Here is a 26173-nt window from a genome sequence, read left to right as displayed (position 1 = left end):
TCATTCCCGAACTGACTACAATGCCAACAGAAACCCCCACCTCCAATAAGTTGTGCAATCATACATGTATGTCGCCAAAGAGGTGATGCTGCATCAATATATGTCATAAGTCTTTCCTTTGGAAACCCTTTTTTATTGGGCATTGAACGAATCTTATTCATAAGTCGCCAGTGCATAAGTGAGCTTTCACTTCATTATGTGAGCTCTTATATTCATTCCCGAACTGACTACAATGCCAACAGAAACCCCCACCTCCAATAAGTTGTGCAATCATACATGTATGTCGCCAAAGAGGTGATGCTGCATCAATTTTGAATGACCTCTTATAACTACTTGCCATCCTATATGAACATTTATATTAAGAAAAACAAAGAAAAAACGCATTATAACCCCCTATAATATGTATTAAAATTTTTTAATATTTAAAACATTATTAAAATGACAAAAAACTTGAAAAATCACATATAAACTTACTTTTGATTGATAAATTTTGTAGGTTCAGTCCTCTCTTTCTTGTAACACTCAACAAACTTGGTAGACTCTCTTTGTCAAGCCTTCACTTAGATAAAACAACCAACAACCTTTAAGAACAGAAAATGGCAGCTCGGGGGAAATTAGTGTCTTGCTTCCATTTATTTGTAAAATGATTGTAGTTTTGGTGACTTAGGCAACATGAGTGAAATGTAAGCACTCTAGGGTGAAATTCAGGTAACTGAAAATGTTTTTCTGTTTGATTTTTATTTTTTTAGTTGAATTTCGCAAAAAATTGGGTGGGTCTTGTGGGTTTGTCTATGTCCAACTTAGGTTCACCTAGGGTTTCGCTTGGGCATCTTGGTACCTGTTGTGAGGTATTCACACCTCGCCCCATCGCAAATGGGGACCCCCACTTTTTTTTTTCTTGCTTTCTAGGATAGTGTTAAGAGTCCTTAGCTATTAGCCTTTGCATTAGAGGGGTATAGGTGGTCAAGAAGCCAGGAGTCAGGTGGATAGCCTTGTGTGAAGTCTAGATATCATGAGAGCCCATCATGAGTGAAGAAGGATTGCTATATAGAGGGTCACTACAAGTGCTCCTCTTGAGGAGTGAACTTCACTTCATGTGCACCCCTTGTGGAGCGAACTTCTTGTGCCTCCCCCATAGAGTGAAAATTCATCCTAAGACTACATGGTGAATATTGCACGATGCATCAAAGTTGAGAGAGTGAGTGAAAGAGAGCAAAGGTGAGTTAGAGCCTTCAATACTTTCAAGAGCGTACTTCATTTACCATCACTTTTGGAACGAATTTCCCTTGGAAAGCTTGTTTGAGTGTGAATTAGAGCATTTGAATGAAAATAGTGAGCATGATTTCGATTTGAGGTCACCTTAAGTACTCCTCCTTTGGAGCAAAGTTTACTTCATGTATCCTTTGATAGGAGCAAGTTTTGCATTTCAGCCCTTTATAGGGAAAGTTTGACATGGTTTTGTGAATGAAAACTTGAGAAACCTAAGGATTGAATTGATGAAACAATGAAGTAATGAAGGAAGGGTTCATTTTGGTTTTCACTTCACCTTCAAGAACAGAGAAGCGAACTTCACCTTCAAGCACAAAGAAGCGAACTTCAACTTCAAGCACAGAGGAGCGAACTTCATGATTTAAGATGCAAGAGCGAACTTCATAAACTGAGCAGGGGGAGCAAACTTCATAAACAAAGTAGGGGGATCGAACTTCATGTTTGGGCATAGAGGAGCGAACTTCATGTCTAAGCATAAGGGAGTGAACTTCATGTGGAAGCTAAGTAGAGCGAATTTCATGAGCCCCTAATTGAAGGCGAATTTGTAAGATTGATTGCAAGACCACTACCTTGAGCTGATTGGATGTTTGGAAAGACTCATTTTGAATTAAGAAGATGAAAAGTAGAAGTACAAAAAATCACTTCATGTTTGGAGCCAAGGGAGCAAACTTCATGTTTGGAGGTAGAGAGCGAACTTCATGTTCTGGTCCAGGGGAGCGAATTTGTCTTATTTGCCCAAAATCAGATGCAAAACTCTTAATAGATCATTTCCTTAAGCTGATTTGATGTCTTAACATGCTTAGGAGAGAACAATTTTGAATGAAAGGTAAGTTAGAAGGCAAACTTCATGAACTGACAGAGGGGAGCAAACTTCATGAATCCAAGGAGGGGAGAGAACTTCTTGAATCCGAGGGGAGCGAACTTCATGTGCACACCGTGTGGAGTGAATTTCCTCTAGAGCCCTTCCCTAAGGATGGTTTATCATGTTAGCATCAATAAATGGCGGTAGAATCAATGTTTGAATCCACAGAATTAAGGGAAATGAATGGTTAAAAGCAAGTTCAAAGATCACTTCATGTACATCAAGGTGAAAGTGAACCTCAAGTGCCCCTTCCTTAGAGCAGCATCAACTTCGAGTGCTTCTTCATGAAGGCAAATTCTCTCTAAATGCTCCTATTACACCCGCAAACCACATGAAATCACATAATTATATCAAACTAGGAGGTTATATAGAAGGTATATATCATGTGTGTTTGATGCTCATTTGTTTGTTTTGCAGGAAACGAAGAAATAAATAAAGGGGATCACATTGAAGGAGGATTGAAACAAGTCTCTCAAGGATCAAATTTCAACATCAAGATTAAGATACAAGGAAGATATCCTCAAGGGAACTTCATAGACAGGCACAAGGAAGATTACACAAGAAGCATTCACTTACACAAAGACATGATCCACAACACCAACAACATGAAAGGAGTCACAAAGAAGGAATTCCAAAGCAGAGAAGCGGTTGTGCCATCAAGAATTCGTTCGAAGGTGACATCAATACTCCAAAACTAAACCTATACCTTGCACCTCCATGACTGAAGCCCTCAAGAGGATAGTTTCAAAAGAATTCATCAAAGTTAGAAGATCATCATCATCACCGCTGAAGCTGGATAATGTTGAGTATCAAGAAATATTCCTTCATGATGATCTATCAAGCCTACGAGTGCAAGTCAAGGTGGAATCCTAGTCATCATCCCAGTCACCACTCGCCAATCAGAAAGATTCCACATCAGCATATCTAGATGCAATGAACCTGACTCGTCCATGATGACACAAACTTTGGGGCACCTACCCTTATTATCTATTGGTTATGCTAAAGTGTTGTAATTATTTCATTGGCCAAATTGAGTTTGTTATAAGAAACCCTAATTAGGTTTTCATTGTAAAATCTTGGCCATTGATGGAGATTTGATCCTGACGATTCATTGTAATGAGCTCTCAATACAAAGCTCAAGCTCCTCATTTTGTAAAGGTTAATAGTTAGTGAATAAGTTATTAAGCTAATAAGTTAGAGAGAGATTAGATATTAGAGATAGAATTCAAGAGTGGTAAGAAAAGGACTTGAAGAATTATTGTTATTTGGCTTTTGGATTAATAAAACATTGAAGTCATGGTGTTTCTATTCAATCTTTGAAGCTTATTGCATGGTTTTTCATCTTCTCAAGTCAATCTTTGATATTACTTTAAGTACTTAGATTGAATGATGGAATGTTGTACTTGATGCATTGTGAAGCTCGTAATCCATATCACTAGCCTCTTATTGATTGTAAGTGCGCTTTGTGTGGTCAACTGGAATCATTGAAAGTATTTAAGTTCAACTGTTGCTCAATCATGGGTATGCATTCAAGTGATGGTGTCTATGCTTAGTAACGATTTGAAAATCTCTAAACTTCCTTAGAAGATTGCACTAGTTTTGGTAAAGTTGTTCTTGTATGGTGATGCTAAGACTAGTATAGCTTCACTCATCTCGTCTTTCATCCATCAATTCCTAGGATAGTTAGAACCTCTCAACCCTCATCTTTTGCCATTTTTCTTAATAAACATCTCGTAGTAGTAGGAAAAGACTTCACTGCATATCATCCGCAAAGTTACGCAAAGTACTTCAAGAGTCTCCTCTCAAGTTAAAAGGCCCCTTGATGAAACAACAATCACAACGACCACTCGTGCTTATCCACACGTCAAGACCTGACATTTATGAACCTTGGAGTTGTCTGAAGTGATCCTTAAGCCAATTTTTAGCATATGAGAAGCTTTGTTCAAGAGAGGATTAGATACATTTGAGTATTTTATTCTGTGTTTGCATATGCGTAAAAAACACATCAATAGTACCTTGGGTGCTTGGCCGAACCCTCAATTAACCCTAGGCCATCTTGGTCGAGAACCAAGACTTGTACCTCTTTTTTGCCAATATGTTGACTAAAACAAGAGGATCCAATGACTTAGGATTCTTGTTATATGGGAAATACGAAGATTGAAAATGTAGTCCTTGGTTATGTTAAATAAAAAGAACAATGCAACCCTACAATATAATTAAAACTAATAAAATTGATAACAATTAAAAAAAATCAAAACAATCTTAAAAAAAATTAGAAAGCTTGGGATTGTTTTGAAAAGACTTTTTTATTATTTTTTGAAAAAATTTGAAAAAAGCTCAAAGTAAACTTTACCTTTGATTGATAAATCTCCTTGATACAAGCTAGTTAGCACTTAGCAAACACCTTTTGTACCTTTACAATCCTTCAACTAAAAGAAAAACCAGCAAGCTTGAAGAATGGAAATAAGGTAAACTAGTATGATAGTATTTTTTTTTTTTTGGTTTATGAAATAAAAGGCTTTTGAGTCACTTTTAGGTTGAATTAGAGGTTTAACTCACTTTTAGGTTAGCTTTTATATTCAAAAAGTCTTTGAAAATGGATGGCCATGGGTCCTTGCTAGGTTTGCTTGAGGCATGGTCCATGTTGCCTGTGCCCTAAGTGAAGCTAGGTCGGCTCTAGGCCTGTTTGGGCTGGGTATGAGCCACATACCTAGTGAATTCAATTTCTTAGTTTTCTTAATATCGAGTAATTTGTTTTAATTTCTGCACAAAACATGCTCATAGTAGTTGATTTGATTCTTTCTCTTATACACTATTAATCTTTTAAAAATCATGCTATAAGTTTCTTGAAACACTGAGATATGTAATCTAGCGGTTTTTTACTAAATTTTTTTGGTCTTTATGGCTAATTTTGTATCCAATGACATATGACTATTAATACTCAATTTCATGTGAATTTGTTACTTTTTGAAGCCGGTGAAGTTGACTTATCACAGATTTGAGAATTTCCCCAATTTTTGTTCTTTTTTCATTTTTTAGACGAGTTCCAATTTATAATCCAAGGAATTTTTGATTCTATATACATAATGCTGAACCTTTTGTACTTTGATATTCATGCCTAATTTAGTATTCAATCTACATACAACTATTAGCACTTAATTTTACATGAGTTTGTATCTATTTTTGTTGGGAGACATTATCTGTTATGGTGCATATACTGGTCTGTGGTGTGCAGCTAGGGACCTTCTTAATGATGCATGGCTGTGTTCTTCTAATGATTATTAAGTTTGCTTCTTTGTGTCTGTGTATTGATGACGCTAATGACTACATAATCATCCATGTTATTCAGATCCGTCTCCTTGTTTTGTCATTGATTTGTGCATGTTTGTGTTTTTAGAGTGCTCACATGCGAACGAAGCAAATTTGAAACTAGGGCGTGATGATAAATTAGAATATTTATGGTTTTATGGTGCCCATGTGGGGTACCGAAGCAAATTTGTGTCTGTGTATTGATGGTACTTGTGTCTTCAGAATCATTCATGTTATTTGGACCTGTCTCCCTGTTTTGTTGTTGATTTGTGCATGATTGTGTTTTTATAGTGCTCGCAAGGTACCAAAGCAAATTTGAAACTACACTATGCTGATAAATTAGATTTTGCTAAGGGCAAAGCTTGTAGGAAACCTTCATCAAGCTGTTGGAGAGGAGCATCCATCATTTTTACTAGAGCTGCTTAGGAGAGGATGCAGGGCAACAGAGGACATGCTGAAAGTGTTGCAGAGCAGCTGAGGGGAAACTGTACAGAGAGACATCATAATAGTTGCGGTGTTGAAAGATATTGAAATCTGCTCATAGATTGAGGCAAAAGGATGTCTGGCATCAAGACTATGGGTTCGGACTGGAACAAAAATCATACACAGTTTTTAAGTATTGGTAAAAATAAATTTTGGACTATGTTCTGGTATACTTCTTAATTTTTTATTTTTTTTTCAAAACCTTAAATGTATATTCTCTTTTGAAATTAAATAATTCAAAAAATATAATTAATACTACTAGTCTACAAAATATACATAAGTTCATTTGTTTTGTACTTTCTTTTGGAAGAGAGGTTAAGGGTTCAACTCTTCTTGAAGGATTTTTTCACATTTGTTTTTTAAAGTAGATGGTCATATGAATAAGCGGGGGAAATAATATAAAGAGCTACTGATTTGAAAGGTTTGACTGTAAATGTCATAAATGCTACTACAGCAATGGATTTGAGTGTTTTTTTTTAAAATTGTGTAGAATTTTGTCTACTATTTGATTATGGAGTTAGTTTTCTGATTTTTGTACTTTCTAAATGACTGCTCATCTTGTAAAAGAAAACACTTAATCTTTGTATTTTCTCTTATGCCATAACTTGCTCTCCATACAACATTTTGTGGGTTTCAAACCATACTGTCATTATTGGTAATGCCGTAATGGCATCAGTTTTCACAAAAAATCAATGAAAATGTAAAAAAATAAAAAATTGTTCATTAGTAAGGCCATAATAAGGTACCCACTACCAACTAGTGTCCAAATAGAAAGATATTTTGTCAAGTGATGTGCTACGATTGTCCAAATTAAAATAAAAAAATATTTTGTGGGGATTGAGACTATTTAGTATTTACCAATGTTTTGATCATCATGGCAGGCTTAAATAGTTCATGTTTTTCTTATAATTTTATTGAAAAAGATATTGTGTGGGAATACAATATCAAGAATGTATTGACAATAAGAGACTGGGAACTTATCCAAGGTAATGAAAAAGAATATCAAGAAGAAAAAGCTGCAAGTGTTGGTGTTGGAAATAAGCCACACCCGGATCGACGATGGACTGGTCCAAGAGGGGCCAGTAGCTCAGTGGTAGAGCACTCCAGCAGCATATGGAAGGTCCTAGGTTCGAGTCCTAGCTGGTCCATGTCTCAACATGGTATTGGAGCCAGGTCCAGGCTAGGAGCCCCAAGCACACGAGAGGTGTGGCTTAAGGGGGGGTGTTGGTGTTGGAAATAAGCCACACTCGGACCGACGATGGACTGGTCCAAGAGGGGCCAGTAGCTCAATGGTAGAGCACTCTAGCAGCATATGGAAGGTCCTAAGTTCGAGTCCTAGCTGGTCCATGTCTCAACAACAAGATTCATAAAGTGAAACAATGGAGCTTTGGGTATCAATAGAATGACCATCACATAGTGGAGAATTATATATGGAGGCAGAACTTGCAAATTAGTCGCAATAAATCTGACTCTAGATGCAGGCCATTTCTTTCATCCAAAAAGCACATTTTTTGAAGAAAGTGGTCAAATGAGTTTTGACCTGACAAATTGTGAGTCGTGACCCATGATTAAATTGGGGTTTTCCACAATTGTTTGGTAAAACTTTTTTAGGGTTTCTGGGTTTTTTTCTAATTTCTCCCTAACCCTAATCTTAACACACATTTTCCCCAAATAACATAAAAAATCTTTATCTCTTGTTTTGCTGAGTTATTCCCAAGAAATTTTTTTGCTACTATGTAGTTTGAAGTGGCTGGCATAAATGATGAATTAGAGTTTGAATATTCAAGAGATTATATTCCAAGAACAAAAAATAAAGAAAAGAAAAGAAGATTCAAGTTCAGGTGAGCAGGCCTTCATTTTAAAGTGCAAACTTAAGGAAAGAAAGTGCTTAGGAGGGAAAATGTAGCACTGGATTATCTTCACTAGAGGCATGTAAAGACTTTTCAGTGTATTTATTCAAGGAATACTCAAAAGGCAACTAAGATGGCTTTTGAAAATCTTGAAAAGAATAAAAGTGGGATCTGAATAAGTTTGTTAGGAGGAATGATTCTTCTCATAACGAAGAAGGTTCAAGATAGGTACCCATGAAGCTGAACAAAGGCAAAGTAAAAAATATCACCAATATGCTGTATGCCCATGGTTTAAAGAAAACTCTCTTTTAGTCAAATTGCTGGCAAAAATTCGTAGAATTACAAGAACAAATACACAATCAAGTATATTGTGGGACAATAGAAATTTATAGCTACAGAAATCATAGCAGGAGCAATAAACAATCTTAATGCAAGTAATACAAGAAAAAATGATCTGATTGCAAAACATGGCAACATAAACGAGTTGGGGTGCTTAAGACTTGGAAATTTAATTCATTCAAGTCTACCCTTGATGAGTAAGGCAAATATGGTCCAAGGTTGAAAAAACTGATGCAAAGTCAGGTACAGTTTGTGAAGGATGTTTTTATTGGTAAATACAAAGCATATGAAAGGCCAAGGAGAAACTTCACTTTGTACACAGTGATCTCAGAGAACTTATTTTTATTTCATTAATAAGGGGAGGAAAACGTGTGCCAACATTTATTGATGATTCTTCATGAAAATTTAGGTCTACTTCAGAAAGTGAGGTATTTGAAAAGTTTGAGGCCTTTGAAAGACTAGTTTAAAATCAAAGTGAAAAAACAATTAAATCTCTTAGGACTGATAACTGGATAGAATGTCAACGATGTTTTCATGCACTTTTAAAATCAAATAGGCATCAAAACATAGATTTCTGTCAACTATACACCTTAGGAAAAAGAGTTGCTGAGAGAAAAACACAAGGCCTTGGTTGAGATGACCAGAAACATGCTTAAAACCATGGACATGTATTAATAGTTCTGGGCTGAAGCAGTAAGTACTACATATATGCTGATCAGATCATTATACAAGTCATTTAGAAATATGACAGTAAAAAGCAGAGAGTAGGAGAGAACCCATATTTACATATTTAATGTTTTTGGTTGTAATGCATTCGCAAATGTTCCTGGTGAATGAACAGATGAATTAATAAACAAACTTGACATTTTTTCATTGGGTATAATTTTCATCCAATACTGGTTTTATGATCCTCTGAATCATAATTTCTTCATTATAATCTATGTATTTTCTGAAGGATGTCAAGAAACAACTTCAGTTGCAACACTTACACTGCAAATTATGAAAATTAACAAAGGAAACAAAGAAAGAGCCATTGACTATTCAAAGCTCACTATTGAAGGGGTAAATTGGTTAAAAAGATAGTTCCAGGTACTGGTGAAGGTAGTGCATATCAAGAAGTCTTCAAGTTATTGTAATATACCCCTTAATTTTTTTTGATTTTTAACACAACAAGATTCACCTCTTAAGGTCAGGATAATCAAACTTGTGCAGAAAGGAAATGCTGAAAGTAACCCTTTCACTTTCTGATCACCGAGAGCCCAGTATGGAAGGGTGAGAGCATACGGTGTCAAGGGGATTGTTAGTTCAAATAACTGCTGGAAATGAAATCTCAAATACAATACTGGGCGGCAAGCCAGCCCCTTCCGCTTATCTAGTGGGTGTAAGAACTTCTACAGCAGTATGGCGGTGCAACTAGCCAATTAAAAGATAACCAAACTGAAAGAACAACAATCACTCGACCACTTATTCAGTGGGAGGACTGTAAATGAAATTACAATCAACTCAACCGCTTGTTCAACGGGAGGACAACATTACAACAAATAAGAAGGCGGCAAGCCAGCCTCTTCCACTTATGCAGTGGGACTAAGAGCAACAATCCAAGTAGATAGCTGTTAGTACTACTAATCAGCTTTACAATGCAAACATGGATTATCAAAATTACTAGAAATCACTGTCCAAAACTAGACGACAAAGCCAACGTCTTCCACTTATGTATTGGGACTAAGAGAAATCAAGAGAAATTGCTGTTAGTACTACTAACCAGCATTACAATATGATTTATAATAGATATTCAATGCTCAAAACCAAACCAACAGTTGTAACTTATTACCAAGACTCTTCACACCACACCAATAGACTCACACACTTGAAAAACTAGATTCAACCCCAAAAAACTAAATCTGATATGAATGAACAGCAGGCTGGAAATACAGACCAGCAACATTAAAATCCTTACAAACACTTCTAAATCACTCCCACACACTCAAATTATCTCTAAACGCACTCCAAAGGCCCTAGGCTTAAAGCGACTAAGGCTACACTGAGAAAATGGCACCAACAAATCAGAATCAGCATAGTACACAACCCCAAACACCTCCTAGCAAAGACGCCTACAGCTGAAAGGTTCGACTTGCTATATAAAATCCAATACTCCAAGATATTCAATAAAATCTTACAGGACGAATCGCCCAAGGCATAGGAAATGAATAAGCAAGTACCCAAAATGATCTGATACACGAATTGAAAGTTATGAACTAAAACATGCTACAGCCACACCAAAACCAGCAAACTGAAAATCCACACACAACACTCCAAAATTAGAAAACTAATACATAAATCTGCAACATTATCTTCAATCCACTCCTCTGAATGAAGAGCAGTCTTTGGCTTGACTAGTTGTTGTATTGCAAGCAAGAAATCAAGCTATGGCTAGGAGGTAAGCGCTCTCCGAAGCTTTCTCTTTGCATTTCGACAATATTTCGTTATAAAATTGTTCTTGGATAGTCCCAAATGAAGGCCAAGGCACCTATTTATAACTTTCTCCTCAAGTCGAACTTATTTTCCCTCCAATATGGGATTAAACAACCACATTCCAATTTCCTTAATTTGCATTTCATCTCATTTCTCCAAAATTGCCCACTACATGGTGGCAAATACACTTTATAAAAAATACATTGATAAAGTGTATTATGGTGTATAAAGAATAAAGTGAATTATATCATAAAATTGACTTATTTTTCCTCCTAAGGTGTCCATCTTGCCTTAACAATAATTCACTTATAAAATATTTTCCTCAACCAAAAATCACCCACATATAATTAAGGAAATGACTTAGATATCAATATAACTTAAGCAATCCATTTAAAATAAATCGTCCAACCTTTGCCTTAAGTTATAATTTAATTTAAAACACCATTTTTTCATTAAATATTGAACCTGCCAAAACAAGCTCCAAGGATATGGGGAAACAAGCTGAGAGAATTGCCCTGCCAGAAATAGTCATTGAATTGAGCTGAAGAACCCTTCCCAAGAATAGCACCAAAAATGCTGGAAGACCAATTGCTCAAATTGACTTGCTGGAAATAGCCATATGAACAGGCCTGCTGACATCTTGCTAAAAATAGTACTCACTAAAAATAGTAAGTGTTTCCAAAGTGATTTTAACTGCATTCTGAACAGCCGTCGCACTTACTAAAAATAGTAAGTCCGGAAAAAGTCTTCGAATTCATTTGCATGTCACACCATCGTGAGGATCTCTGGAAACCTAGAAAAACCCAGAAAAAATAAGTTGTCCTCACCCCCACTTACTAAAAATAGTGAGTTCGGAAAAGTCCTTGGATTCAGTTGCATGTCACACCATCGTGAAGTTCTTTGAAAACCTAGAAGGAATCTAGAATCAAAACTATAAAATTCCAACATGCAAGCCACCAAAACTACCAAAGTATCCTCCTAGAAAATAGGAAACCCTAATTTTGCCTCTAACTGACCAACGGGTCTCATAATTGGCCAACATACCCCAAAATAAACTAGAGTAGAAAAGGGGACATTATAGTTATTTACCAAGAAAATAGAGTAACAACCAAATTTCACAAATATTATTTATGCTTTGATGACAAGCATAGCGAAATTGATGACCTCCAGATGTTTGATAAAGCCAAAGGTTAGATGTTTGATGAAGCCAAAGGTAAACATGAATGGGAAAATGCACTTAAATATGAGTATACTTCCTTGAATAAAAAATCAGATGTGGGAGTTGATTGCACAACCAAAAAGCAAAACAGAATTTGGGTGCATATAGGCATGTTAAACCAAATATAAATCAGATGCAAAAAATTGAAAATCATAAGAAAAGATATGTTGTGGGGTAGTTCTCTTGGTAAGGTGTAAATGTAAAGAACTTTTGGTTCCTATTGCCATGATGAATATTATTGTGGATTGTGATTGCTATAGTTTTTCACTTAATAAATGAAGTACATCAAATGGATGTAAAAAATGTTATCATTAATGTTGATTCAAATAAAGAAAATCACAGGACATTGCTATGGGAAAGAGTATCCTATTGCCATGATGAATATCATTGTGGATTGTGATTGCTATAGTTTCTCACTTAATAAATGAAGTACATCAAATGGATGTAAAAAATGTTATCATGAATGGTGATTCAAATAAAGAAATTCACATGAAATTGCTACGGTGTGTTTCTCTTGAAAAGGTGTACAATGCAATGAAATTTTTGTTCCTCTTGCCATTATGAATATTATTGTGGGTTGTGACTGCTATATTTTCTCACTCAATAAATGAAGTACATCAAATGGATGTAAAACATGTTATCATTAACAGTGATTCAAATAAAGAAAATCACATGAAATTGCTATGGGAAAGAGTATCTAATTTGTCAGGCAAAGATATTTATTTGGGCTGTAACAATATACAAGGGAATGGCATGTCACAATTGATCAGTACTTTTGAGAAATAAATGTCTAAATGGGATTCATTTGATCATAACCTTAAAGTTTGTGACTTTGAAATTTGTAATGGTGCTATGTGGACGATTTAATAATGAGGAGGACTGGTGTTGACATTATCAAATAAGATTGAAAAATGTTTGAGACAACAAATTTGGGATTGCTCTACAACTTCCTAAGAAATCAATTATGGGAAAGAGAAGAAGAAATTTTTCTTTGATAAAGAAGACGGGATCGTTCTCTCTCAATCTAATATACAAAGTCTCAATCTAAATATACAAGTGATTTTCTGAACAAATTCAACAGGGAAGATCTCAAAAGGTGCTCTTACATCATTATTAGTTGCAAGGATAAATTGACAAGACATCATGAGTCAGAAAGCATGGATGAAACATTTTTATTTCAGGTCATGTCCAAAATATTATTTACTTGATAACAAACAAACCCGATCAAGTCTATATTGTTGGATTGATGTCAGCAATCTTGCGTACACTACGAAGTAATCACTACAAAGCAACAAAAAAACATTTTGAGATATATAAATGAGAGTTTGAATTTTGACATTTTTTTTCGATCGGTAAATGATTCATCGTAATATTTTATCAAAAAAGTTACATACTTCAAAGATTCGCATATAAAACAGTTCTAAACCAAAAAAACCACCACCTAACCAACCACAAATACAATCCAGAGCATCATAGGTCTGTCAAAACAAGTAGACCATGTCGAAACATACAAAAACAGCAGACAAAAGGAAACTATTGTGATTCACTAACCACCACGATCGCCTTGCCTTTATCGCTTCCTGCCATGTCACACTCGCGCTGGTCCTCTTCGTGGATCCTCTAGGCCACCCTCGCTTCTTTTTTGGGGACGAGCCCGAGCTAGAATCCTCCCCCTTTCTCATTGCATTGGAGGGATTCCACTTCTCCAGTTCCCTCCGAATTTCCATCCTTTCCCACACTCGAATATACTCTTGCACTCCATGCATCCCAATTTGAGCCAAAGCTCTTCGAACTTCCTTGCTGCAATTCACGCTTTACAGAAGAAACGGGCGCAAAGGAGGACGAATTTCACTGGAATGCAGCCACACTCCGTTTGGGCACACGAAACCTTCTCCATCCCGTGCCATCTGGATGAAGCTCTCCAACCCACCCCTCCAGTCCTCCTTCACACTATTTGTAACCATCCAATGAACCCTATTGACCCCGACCAGGTCAAAGGCCTATGCAGCAAACATAGAAGCAATATCCACATTTGTGTGATATTTGAACTCCCCTCGCATGTATTCATCACCAAGAACTATCTTGACTCTGTTTACAAAGTCTTGGTCTTCAAACTTGAAAACGTTTGAGAGGCGCTCATCAGAAATGGCACCCCAAAATGCCACCACAGCACGCGATGCCCTAAGTGAAAAGTTTGGCTCCGTGGTTGCATAAAACATCCACAACCAACACTCCCTGAGACGCTTTCCAAATGACGCACTACACACCGCCCAAAATACTAAGAGCAAACTTAACTTTCTAAACACGATAACTATCACATTTAAAGTATATCTTCAAACGATAATTCTTGAAACATTCTCCTACGACAAGGCATAAATGCATGTACCACCTATCTTATCCATCTCCACATCTGGCCATAGAGCAATCCACTACCACCCTGCCCAAGAAAGCTTAATGCAAGGCAAAGAATAAAATGAGATCATCTGTCTGCCACCCCGTACCACTGCCAAGTTCAAACAACCACTTACATTAATTACTCGCCACTAATTACTCGCTAGCTCAAGATTAACGGTTATGATCGGCCAAAATGGACCTCAAGGACATCAATCTTACTCATACACTGTAATTCTCGTATCACCTAACCTTATCTCCAACGCCTCATTCGCGCATTTGTCAGCCTCGGCGTTGCCACTTCGGAGAACGTGAGATATCTTGAAATCTTCAAAGTGTGCAATAATGGACGTGATCTCTTCAATGTCACGGTTAACTCTCCAAATGAGCGAGTTGCCACGGATGATAGCATTAACTATCACTTGGGAATCCCCCTCCAAGTGGAGCTTGGTCACCCCTAATCTTTTTGCGAGTTGAATTGCAAGTATGGCTGCTTTGGCCTTGGCTTCATTGTTTGATCCATCTGGTAATCTTTGCCATTCTGCTCCCACTCTTGTGCCTTGGGAATTTTTCGCCACACACCTTGCATTCGACGGTCCCGGGTTACCCCTGGATGCACCGTCAAAATTAATCTTTGTCCACCCAAATTCAGGGGGGACCCACTCTACGTCTCTCTTCCCATGAGCTACCGGATTAACCCGATCAAGCCCATTAACGGGCGTCTGAATTTTGACATTGGGCCCACTACAATAGGTGGTTTTTTTTTTACGGGATTTACGGTGTCAAACTAGACAGGTCATCTTAATGATCAAAATCTTCTTTGAGATATGCTCTCAAGCTTGGTTGAGGTGTAATCTCATGGAGCATTAACAAACAGTCTACTGTTGCTTTATCGTCAATTAAATAATATACAAACCAACTTGTATATTGATGATTTGGGCAATTTAGTTATGATGCTCTTTTGATGACTTGGATCTTCGTTGAAATGATACTATCATTTTGTTTTGTCAATCGGAATCCGATAATGCTGGCAAGGAATCCCATTTATCATACTATATCCAAACAAATTGTGATTCATCATCACCAAATTTGAGGATTTTTTGAGAAAAATGGCATCCGACCATATTATTGCAGAACAAAAGAAACAAATTCAGATGTTTTCACGACCATTTTGAGTGAAGCAATAGTTACAAAATTAGATAAGTTGGGTTTCAAGCTTTCAAGGGTGTTAAGTAAATTGGTAGTCAGGTCTAAGATCCAAAGTGGCTCGTGGGATCCATACTTTAGTAGTTAGAATTAAATGGGTTTTACGAAGTATGAGCTTTCCCTCTTCTATAATATATTGCAGCTCTTAAATGAAAGTATGATGACAGCGGGATCATATTTATTCTGGAATGTATATTGGTAGGTGATGTGCAGCTAAGAAATTCATTATTGTATAGCGCTTGTAGTATTGTACCCCTATGAAACTCAATTTGTGCTTACCTTTTGTTAGGTTTGTTGACAGTTGATTGTCATTTGTTTGTCACTGCAAGGATATGGTCTGTTTTTTCAACTAATGATTCTTGCAGGATAATCAAGGTTGCAGCTGTTCTACTATGAAATAATGAGAAAGCTCCTGATTGATGATGACTATGGCAAAGGGAGATGTATGAAATGACTAAGGTATGAAGACTTGAGAGAAAATTAAGAAGTCTCGGTACATGTTTTGGATGGCCTAACCATCAACAAAGTTCTACTTTTAGGGTTAAGTTGCTGGCAAATTCCTTCCGAAGTTCCCTTTTTTGGCTCAAATCATACAAATTCTACCTCTTTCAAGGCTGGCACACTTTCTTTATGGTTAGGCCATGGCAACACTCCACCAAACTTAAAAAGTAGGCTGTCAGTGGGTAAACTTCTTCCTAAACAGACCTGAACGCACCTTTTGAGTGGCTTTGCACATTTTATTTCTGCCAGCAGTGAGCTACCAGGGCTACAGGATGTTTGGCACATGCTAGGACAGTAATAGCCTAATAGGTATATTTTTGAAATCAGGTGCACAAATGTAATGGGTTCAGGCATTGTGAATGCACCTAAGGCTTGAAGAAGTTGGCAATGGCCTTAAGTGATCTGCGCCAAAGAAAAACAAAATCAGAAGACTTGAACACAGTTTTGGGAGGGTGAAGCTCTTATGGATTTCCTGTCATAAAGTTGAGGAGTCCATAAGTGAATTCTGCCCAGCAAAAGGAAAAGATGACCCACATAATGGTAGTTGCATATATGTAGTAGTTCTGCCATCAGTAAATTCTACAGCCAAAAAGAAGCCTCAAATGCAGCACACTTTTTAGGGAAGTTAGCCATCAGTCATTTCTAACCAACACATAAAAACTTAAAAAGTGGTAGTAAGTTGATTGGCACTTGCTCACCATATGTTTGCCATGTTAAACTTACCTAAAGCATCCACCAGCATGGCTTTACCACTCAATCTCTGCCCTGGCATCTAAATCTGGCTGAAGTATTGGTCATGACTGCTTTAGGACAAAAATAAAATAAAGTTGGTGTTGCCTCTCTATGTATAGTTAGAACATGAGCAAAAAATAGTCGTTTAAAGCATGCAAGGGGACAAGAATAAAAGGGTGTTGCTGTCTATGTATAGTCAAACTAAAGCAAAACTGAAAAAAAAGGTAGTCTAAAACATTCAAGGGGAAGATATAATGCCTATATATGAAGGCAGCATTTCATTCAAATTCAACAAACAAATCCTCTGTTCACAACAAAAACAAGGCTGTTTGTTAACGATCTTACAGTTCTTTGGAGAGGTTTCCTGCATCACTGTAGAAGGGTTTTCAACTAAGTTACCAGTTCAGGTTCTGGATTGGTTATAAGGGATGCGAACCTGGTTTGTGGGTTCGGGCAAAAAATTTTTTGCCCTTTGGGTTCATGGGTTGGGTGTGTCCATATATATATATATATAAATAATATTGTATATTAATATTATATAATATATATATATATATATAAATAATATTGTATATTAATATTATATATATATATATATAATTAATGAATTAATTAAAAACTTTCACCGAATCTATAATTTTTTTTTATTCATTATATCTGGTGAACAGCAAACCTGACCCGGACCCAGTTGTGAACCCGAACCCGGGTGCACCTGTCTGGTCACGGGGTATAGGACTGCTGAACCCGGTAACTCAGGTTTTCAAGAACGGCAGTAACATTTCAAGGGTTTCCAGCAACATACCATCAATTTCTTCCTTCCTTGTGGTCTTTTCTCTGCTGCAATGCAGTCCTGCATCAAATTTTCTTCTTTCCATTGGATTTCATTGGATTTGACAAGAGTTTCATTTTATGCATATGGGAGTTACTCAGAATTGAAGGGATATTTGTGCTTGGTTGAGTGGCTGATTTTCTATGGTCTGGAGGCCACCATCATCAAATAAGTTATTGTGAATGTTCTTCCAATCCATTACTTAAAATATAATAGATCCGTCATTATGACAAATACTTTCAGATCTTAGCTAGGGTTTGGTCCGAAGCATTAGAAGGTTAAGTTTTAATTCCATGTCATCAATTTGGTATTGGTGAGGTTGTCATCAGATTCATGGTTGTTAGGGTTTTAGTTTCTGTCGAAGAAGTCATCAGGTCTCAGTGTGGAAATTGCTTTGAAAACATAGGTCACTTGGTGCAAATTTCTCTTTTTAGGAGTAGCCATATCTAGTAGTGGCTATTACAAGTGTTCTATTTTTGGGCAGTAGATGATAACCTATTTTAGAGTATATTATTTGGTTAGATTAGGTTTTTTTTAATGCTCCATTCATTCTACTTTTTCTACAACTTGTGATTGGTTTGCTCTAAACAATTCTTTTTGGGATATTTAATTACCTAAATCCTTAAAACCTGTTATTGTAACCTATAAATAAGGTGCTTCGTGTACAAACGCTTAATGATTGTTGAAGTTAAAGCTTATGCCATAGAGATTGTCATTCACATGTTCGATTTGAGTTATTGTGTTTGTTTAAGATTTTATAATTGGATTATAGTAAAGAGTTGTGTTAAGCTTTGTATTAACACTTATCTTTCATCTTGGTGAGTAACTTTGTGTACTTTTGAGTGTTTACTTTTCTTGAATCCTACACTCTGGTTTTGTTTGGTAGAATTAGTTTTTATTTAATCCTCTCCTATAAGTGTGTATCTACTGATCTATGCTTGAGCTAATTAGGAAGTATTCATTTTCCATTTTACTTTGTTTTGTTGCGAGCCTTATTGAAAGATCTCAAATGTGAGATAATTACCTTTCAGTTCTTGTGCCCAACCTCTGAGATCAAAAGATAGGTCAGTTTTACTTTCAGTTATTTTTTTTCATTCAAGCTCCATTAATAATCTTGGAAAATGTGCATAGCTGTAAAATTGTTCATTGTCTTTGTTTTAGGGGTAGTGTTTAAGTCTTATGGGGCTTCCCCTGCTAATTTGAAGAAAGGTTATCCTTGTATGCTAATCCATTTTATGCACCCTCATAAGAGACAGTTAAAATATTAACCTGTAGCTGTTATTTCTATATGCTTGCCTTCTCCGCCTCTTCATTTTTTGTTGGTGTGTGAGGGTTTATGTTTTTTTTGCTCTCAGTTTTGATGCTTACACAGCCAATTTTTTGTGGACCAAAAACTTCATATTTTTTCATACCCATATTTTACTGATTGTTTTAATTTTTGTGAGTAGTTCGACAGGAATGGTTTCAAGTCTTACTCAGTTTACAGGATCATACAACTTCGATCTCAACGTTATATGGCAGATATTGGATGGCTAATGAATATAAGAAAGGAGTTACGGAACCATTCTTATTTCACTTTGATGCCTGAGAAAATCTTGTGTAACTTTTTATCATCATCTTTTACCTCCCCCATTTGATGTACATAAATAAAATATGATGCTTAAGACTTGTGTACTCCATATTGGAGCTCACATGTTCAATCTGGAAGGCGGTAAGACATCTTGCTTGGTTGTCACCTAAAAAACTACCCCTGGTTTTACATTTTGTTTAGGCTAAACCTTTTGTAATCTTGATAGTTTTTGTAAACTGATCAATGTACGAAATGAACTGCCCTTTTCCTTTTTTTGAGTGTTCATTTTTCTAGTGGTATTGATAGACTACTTTGCAAATTCTTGAATGGGATATTTAGGCAACTTAAGGTACTTGTTCCAGAGCTTTTTATATCTGTTTTCTATATTTAGGCAATTCACATGCTTTTATATCCTTGTTTAAGAATTTAAGGTACATTTTAAGAAACTGGGTAACAAAAGTATGTGCATTGCTCCAATCTTGCTGCCAGCCTTGTCTTTAAATTTGCTTCATGCCAAAAACTCTCATTGCAGAAACATCTTCTGATGTTACTGTCTTGCTCTTCAAGAATTAACAAGTAGTTTTAGTCACACTGAACTGGATCCAAATCTTTTTATGTATGTCCATTTGTCCATTTTCAAGCAGTTATCAACAAGAAAATAGCGGCTGCCCTTCACCTCTATATTTAATTCTTTCTTGATTGCCTTGTAATTCCAGTATCCATGAATCAAATGGGTATATTTGCACGTTGGACTATATATCCATTGTTTGCTTGTATGTCATATTTTTTCAGAACTGGTCATTTATCTCTATCATCTACTGCTTCACTTCTAGTATATGGTCATTTGTATCGTTCCTTATCTATTCAGGTTAAGAATCTAGACATGCTATGATGCTCAAAGCATGCTTCTAATAAGCAAGTTTGTTTTGCTTGGTACTGGGATTGCATTAAAGGGGATAGTACAAGATCAAAACAGTTTACATGGTTCTTATCTAAATGTGGATGATCCAACTCAACATTTATGAATCTTTAGTGGGCCTTACAAACATCCGTCAGATTATTCAAGGTAGTATTGGCAATTGGTAGATGTTCATGTTTGTAAACTTGTTCAATATCATTGGATGTAGATTGGGTTTGTCATGGTACATCTGACACCAAGATAGAATTGGACCATAGAAAGCATACACAACTTCATGAATCTTCCGCATACATTTCACTATGTACTATTTCTACTCCTGTACAATCCGTGTACACCTCCCATTGATGGTAATTTAAAAATTGACAGTTCCATTGCACTTTTGGCATGTTTTCATGATTTTGATTGACCATTGAATTGGTAGACAATTTGCTACGGGAAAATTGTCGAGTGAGAGCTTGTATCTCCCTATTTCAACTATCAAGATTTTGAATGGGACTCTAGAATCTTTGAAAACTCTTTCTACTCTCTTTGACAACCCAGTTGTTTTGTTTATAGGAATGGAGGCTAGGAATTTGTGGAAGGAGCCCTTAATTTACCACCACAGTTCTTACTTATTCTACCTATGTAGTTATGCGAACAAGCAGAAAAAACAAAGCATTTGCAGCTTGGAATCTATGGTGAAATCTTGTATTACTAAACCCGATTCTGTACAATAAGCCACAGGCCAAACATGGAATACAGATTTTTATCAAAACCTTATTCATGCATAATACTCAAGATTACAGGTGGAATCAACCTCCACTGGAGGATTCTTTTGAACTGGGTAGACTAATAATACTGCATGCTGTCTAACTTAATATCTCATATCTGGCTGTCATCCTTCTTGTGTGCTCTGGGAAAAAGAGCCTTCATCATTGATTACAAAGTTTTGTATATTAGCCTAATCCCAATTTTACACATTTAGCACCATGTTAAAGTCCATTTCATCATCTGTAGGCTTCTCTTCCATGCTTGCAGCTGTTCCATCAATTTCTTTGGACATTGCACTGGTTTGTGGCGTTGTTTGTTCCTCCTAAACTATGTGATGTCCAATCTTGCATCTCATATTTGGTGGTTACCCTTCTTGTGTAACCCGGGAAAAAAAGTCTTCATCATTCATTGCAAAAATTGGCACATTAGACCAAGCTAATTTTTACACTTTTAGCACCATATCAAAGTCCACATTATCATCTTCAGATAACTTTCCTTTCTAGATTTTCTTGGCCTTCTATTTCTTTTATTCCATGCTTTGCAGGCATTCACTCAATTTCTTTGGATGTTTCACTGATTTGTTGCATTGTTACCAAATTCAGAAATCTGATTTTGTATTGGAGGAGGCGAAATCTAAAAATTCAGATTTCGGAAAAATTCAGCAAGCTCAATAGGATCTAAGTTCGTTCTGGCAGGATTAAATTAAATAGTTCACGAGTTCTTTCAATCTGTATTTCTCACTTTCTTCACATTTTCTATGAGACACCAGGACCTCTATTCCTTTGTAAGTGGTATTGGCCTTCTTTTGGGCTCTAAACCCCTGCAAGCTTTACTAATCTCGTACAGCCTTTGTTTCTTCATTTTTCGTGTTTAGGCATATGATAGTATGTCTATAGGGTTATTGAGTAGCCAAAGCTGTGGTACACATAAATTCTGTTTAGATAAGATGGAACCAATAGTTGACTTTCAGTCACATCAAATAGGCCTGTGCTAATATTTCTTCATTGTCATGTTTATGTTTCTAAGCATACGATGGTATGTATACAGGGTTACTCAGTAGTCAAAATTGTGGCACACATAAATTATGTTTAGATAAGATGGGACCAATATTTGACTTTTCTATCACATCAAATAGATAAATTGTGCAATAGGTTATGATTAGTAATTAATTGGCCTACTGTCAATTAGGTGGGTAAAGTTTTAACCCAACCCTAGAGTTATTTGAAGACTATAGATATAGGATTTTTGGATTGGTTCCTTAATTGAGGATTACTGTTTATGTTGCCCTACCGCAGAAGAATTCGTCTCTATTGATCATATTGACTATTAGGTAATATTGGTTCCTAATGTATCTCTTTAGGTAATATTGGTTCCTATTGAGCTTATTTATTCAAGTTATTGATGGTTAATGTCTTCTAATTGGTCATGTAAATACATATGCTGAAACATTATACTATGGGGATAAAGAGTGGACATTAGGAACCAGAAACAAATGTATTGCCTAATGCACACGAAGAAAGATTTTAATCTTCTTAAGAACAATGTTTTTGCATGAGTAGGAAAGAGCCTGATTTACTCAAGACTAATCCTCAGTTGAGGAGCAAGAGCAACTTTGGCTATTTGCTTCAAATCTGAACAGCTTAGTCATTTTGAAAGAGACTTCTTACCTTAGAGCTGAATATTGCTGTTTCAATATAATGAGGTTGTTATTGAGTTAGATGTTCCCCTTTCAATTAGTGCAGTTTTTTAACGAAGGTTGCATTTACACTCTTTACCTAAATGACGTTTGTTTAATAATTGGTGATATTATCAGAATAGGTGAAAATTCAATAGTTGGCCATACTTCAAATCTGAACAGCTTAGTCATTTTGAAAGAGACTTTTTACCTTAGAGCTGAATATTGCTGTTTCAATATAATGGGGTTGTTATTGAGTTAGATGTTCCCCTTTCAATTAATGCAGTTTTTTAATGAAGGTTGCATTGACACTCTTTACCTAAATGACGTTTGTTTAATAATTGGTGATATTATCAGAATAGGTGAAAATTCAATAGTTGGCCATATTATCAGAATCGATGAAAACAAGATCCACCCACATTTTATTACTCTGCCAAATTAGATTTACATGCTTCATGATTTAAAAATTCAATTGAGGAGATTATCTCCTATCAGCATCAACATGTAAAGTTATTGCTCACCAAACCTTGAAATTGTTCTGTAAAAGTTCCGTTTCAAGTTTAAGTGACATATATCATTTTTTTGAAGATACAAACATTCTACGTTCCCCTTCAGGATTGGTACACAACCTATGGGATTCTTAAACCTGCAGACCTAAATGTTCAATTTTCTGATGTCTTCTATTGGTATGTTATACTGGTCTTTTGTTTGAGAGATCCCCAATTGTGTTGTCTCTTTGTTGCTCCGACTCCTTTCTGTATTTCTCATGATGTATTGTTTCCAGAGAGAGCTGAGCTTATAAGAGTTTTTCAGTTCTTACTCTTGAGTATATTTTCTAATTGGTGTAACATTCTAATATTTGTTAATTGCTTTACTATGATTGGTAAACATGATGAGCAATCTTGCTCTGGCACTGAATTTTCTAACTTTTGCCGGTTTGTTTAGATTCTTGAGTATGTATATTTGCTGATTGGTGCTACATTCAAATATTTGTTAATTGCTTTACTATGATTGGTAAACATGATGAGCAATCTTGCTCTGGCACCTAATTTTCCAATTTTTGCTGGTTTGTTTAGATTCTTGAGTATGTATGGTTGCTTTGTACCCCCAAAGGTCTTCATGTAATTTGCATAGTTAACATCTGCCTGTGCCTGTCTGTCCATGTCTTATGCTATTTTCATGTAAGGATACCTTTGCTGTGGGCTAATATTGAGATGAGGTCTCTTGGAAGTAGTCCTTCTTGATGTTTTCCCATTACATTTGTACTGTCTTTTTAGTTGTTTAAGCCTTTAAGGAGCTTGATTAGGTTTTCTGTTGATTGAATGCCCAGTGTTTACGATTCTGTATACTCTCTTTTTAAATAATGAAATTCGTTAAGGTCTTGAATTTTTTTTTTGGGCAAAGGCATGGCTTGTCGAGCTTTTTGTACACCAGAGAATTCCTGCAATATGGCTGGAATATCTAGCGAAAGATTAGGTTTCATACAGTTTTTGGAGCAAATAATGTCTGTATTGAGCTATTTTCTCTTTACTAGATTCTAAGAAATATATTCCTTGGTTCATAGATGTTTTTCGTATTTTCTAAATAATTTCTGTGCAGGATGTACAATCTACTTTCAGTTATAGCATTATGCTTCTTTTATCACTTGTCTTTGTATTGTAGATCCTTGTACCATTGGTTCTATGCCCTTTTGTAGATTTATTTGGTTGACATTCCAATATTTTTCTTCTTTAGTCTTGCTATAAGTTGGTAACTCACCTTGTAAGGCATGTCAGGCTCGTTTGACACATAAGGTACTACAGATCATTATTGGATGGTATATGTTGACTCCCCCTTTATATCTTGACTAGGTAGAATCGTCCATTTCTTTTTTAGCATTTCCCTGGTGTCTATGAATCTGTAGGATAATTGATCTCCATCTTGTTTCTGTATTCTTCTATGAAATATAGTGTACATTTAATGAATTTTTGAATTTTCAAGTGACAATGGCACTTCAGTTACATTTTTCTTAAGTTCTCTGCTACATTATTTACAGTAGCCTATATTTTGATTCTCTGTTGGTCTGATACAGGTTCTGGATGGAAAGCCATACAATAGAAAATGTGATGTTTACAGCTTTGGAATCTGTCTATGGGAGGTCTACTGCTGTGACATGCCTTATGCCGATCTCAGTTTTGCAGAGATGACATCTGCAGTTGTTAGACAGGTAAATTAAATATATCGATGTTCACTATTTGGATTTTGTTTCACAGTTTAGCATGTTGGTATCGTTGACTGGGTGATTTAATTTTTTTGCTTCTTAATTTCAGAATCTAAGACCCGAAATTCCACGGTGTTGCCCTAGCACTTTAGCAAATGTTATGAAAAAATGCTGGGATGCAAATCCTGATAAGAGACCAGAGATGGATGAGGTAGTTCAATTGTTAGAGAATATAGATATACATAAAGGTAAAGGAATGGTCCCTATTGATCAACCTGACGGATGTTTCTGCTTTTTATGGCACCGTGGTCATTAATTTACCTGTGCAGAGACAGAATGGAAAGGCTTACAACAACCTTTACCATGAAAAGTAGTATGTTGGAAGCATGGTTTTTTCATCATTTTGCTTGGTTGGTTTGATATGTAGCTGGAAGTAATTCCTCAGCACTGAAATGTTTTGGTTCAAAATGATTAAAATTTGATTTATATACACAACAGTACATGATTCTTCTTTTCCTGAGACCATATTGATTCTTTTACGAATCTGGTCCAGATGAATTAGATGTTAGATCTGTAGTTATATTCTGATTATTGTTGAATCTAAGTTGACAGGACCAGACTGCCTTTGAAATGTTTTCTTGGTCATTTGAAAAACTTTTCACAGGCAAATCCTGTCTACCGTTGTAGCTGGCCCAAAGGAAATAACAGAGGGTCTCCTCTTGTATGTACAAACAGGGAGTTTTATCTCCACTTATGGACAAGTGGTTTGGTGCAAGAGAGCAGTTAAGATATTGTAATATGAAGTATTCGCATTAATAAACCACAACCATTGCAACGAGAAATAGGAGTGATTTGTTGAAGTTATTACCCTAGTTGGTATAAATAATCTACAACGGTTACAATCAATTACTCTCTATGAGATGGTAAATATTTTTTCTGATACCTGAATTTTGTTAGTGGATGAATACATTAGCATGGAAACAATTGTTTTCAGAGATCTATGCTTGTAGGATGAATTCATTTGTGATTATGTTAATCTCATTTTTTGCTATATGGTATATTTAGCGCTTTTGATTAAGCAGAAACAAATGGAGGCCCAAAGTACTTGGGTAAGTATAAGGCATTGCTTGTTGGATTTAATATAATTGAAAAAATTTGATGTGTGCGATATTGCTAAATGCAATGAATGTTATTGGTCAACACTGGATGTATACTAGAAAACAAGAGTTGCACTGAACTTACAATTTCCATCAACATGCACAAATATTATTTGCATATTTATTGGGCTACTAGTTCTATTCTCTGTCTAGAATATAGACCATTATTCCTGTTGCTATGTAGCTGTTGGGGCTACCTTAACTTACTATATGCAAATATTGCGAGTGCAATTGTTTGTTCACTGTAGAATCTCTTGATTTCTACACTATCACCTTTTGAAACCTGTATTGTTTCTATACCTTATCAGAGGTAGTGTTTGAATTTTGAACCCAACACGTGTTCAGTCAAACTCATATGTTGATTCTTATGTAGAAGATTCACTGTTTTGGGACATGGTATGTTAAAACTCTTAGAACATGAAAACCTTCTAAAATTTTAA

The 26173-nt window shown here is 36.0% G+C and overlaps 1 protein-coding gene across 5 annotated transcripts in view; it reads left to right on the top strand.

Annotated features, from left to right (window-relative positions):
• The window catches only part of LOC131053728 (serine/threonine-protein kinase STY13), a 51645-nt gene extending 26070 nt beyond the window's left edge, over positions 1-25575 (top strand). For 4 of the 5 annotated variants that reach the window (XM_057988353.2, XM_057988352.2, XM_057988349.2 and 1 more), the window contains exons 6-7: positions 24448-24582; positions 24686-25575. In XM_057988353.2, the coding sequence (XP_057844336.2) occupies positions 24448-24582; positions 24686-24892 (342 nt within the window). In that variant the 3' untranslated portion in view covers positions 24893-25575. Of the gene's footprint in view, positions 1-5731; positions 6029-24447; positions 24583-24685 lie in introns of those variants that run through there. The other variant, XM_057988354.2, reaches the window with a different exon arrangement.
• Positions 25576-26173: the final 598 nt, after the last annotated feature.

The sequence above is a fragment of the Cryptomeria japonica genome, chromosome 6 (assembly GCF_030272615.1).
Source record: "Cryptomeria japonica chromosome 6, Sugi_1.0, whole genome shotgun sequence".
NCBI classification, from domain to species: Eukaryota; Viridiplantae; Streptophyta; class Pinopsida; order Cupressales; family Cupressaceae; genus Cryptomeria; species Cryptomeria japonica.
Note: the sequence above shows the minus strand (reverse complement) of the source record. Positions and strands in the feature narration are given on the sequence as shown.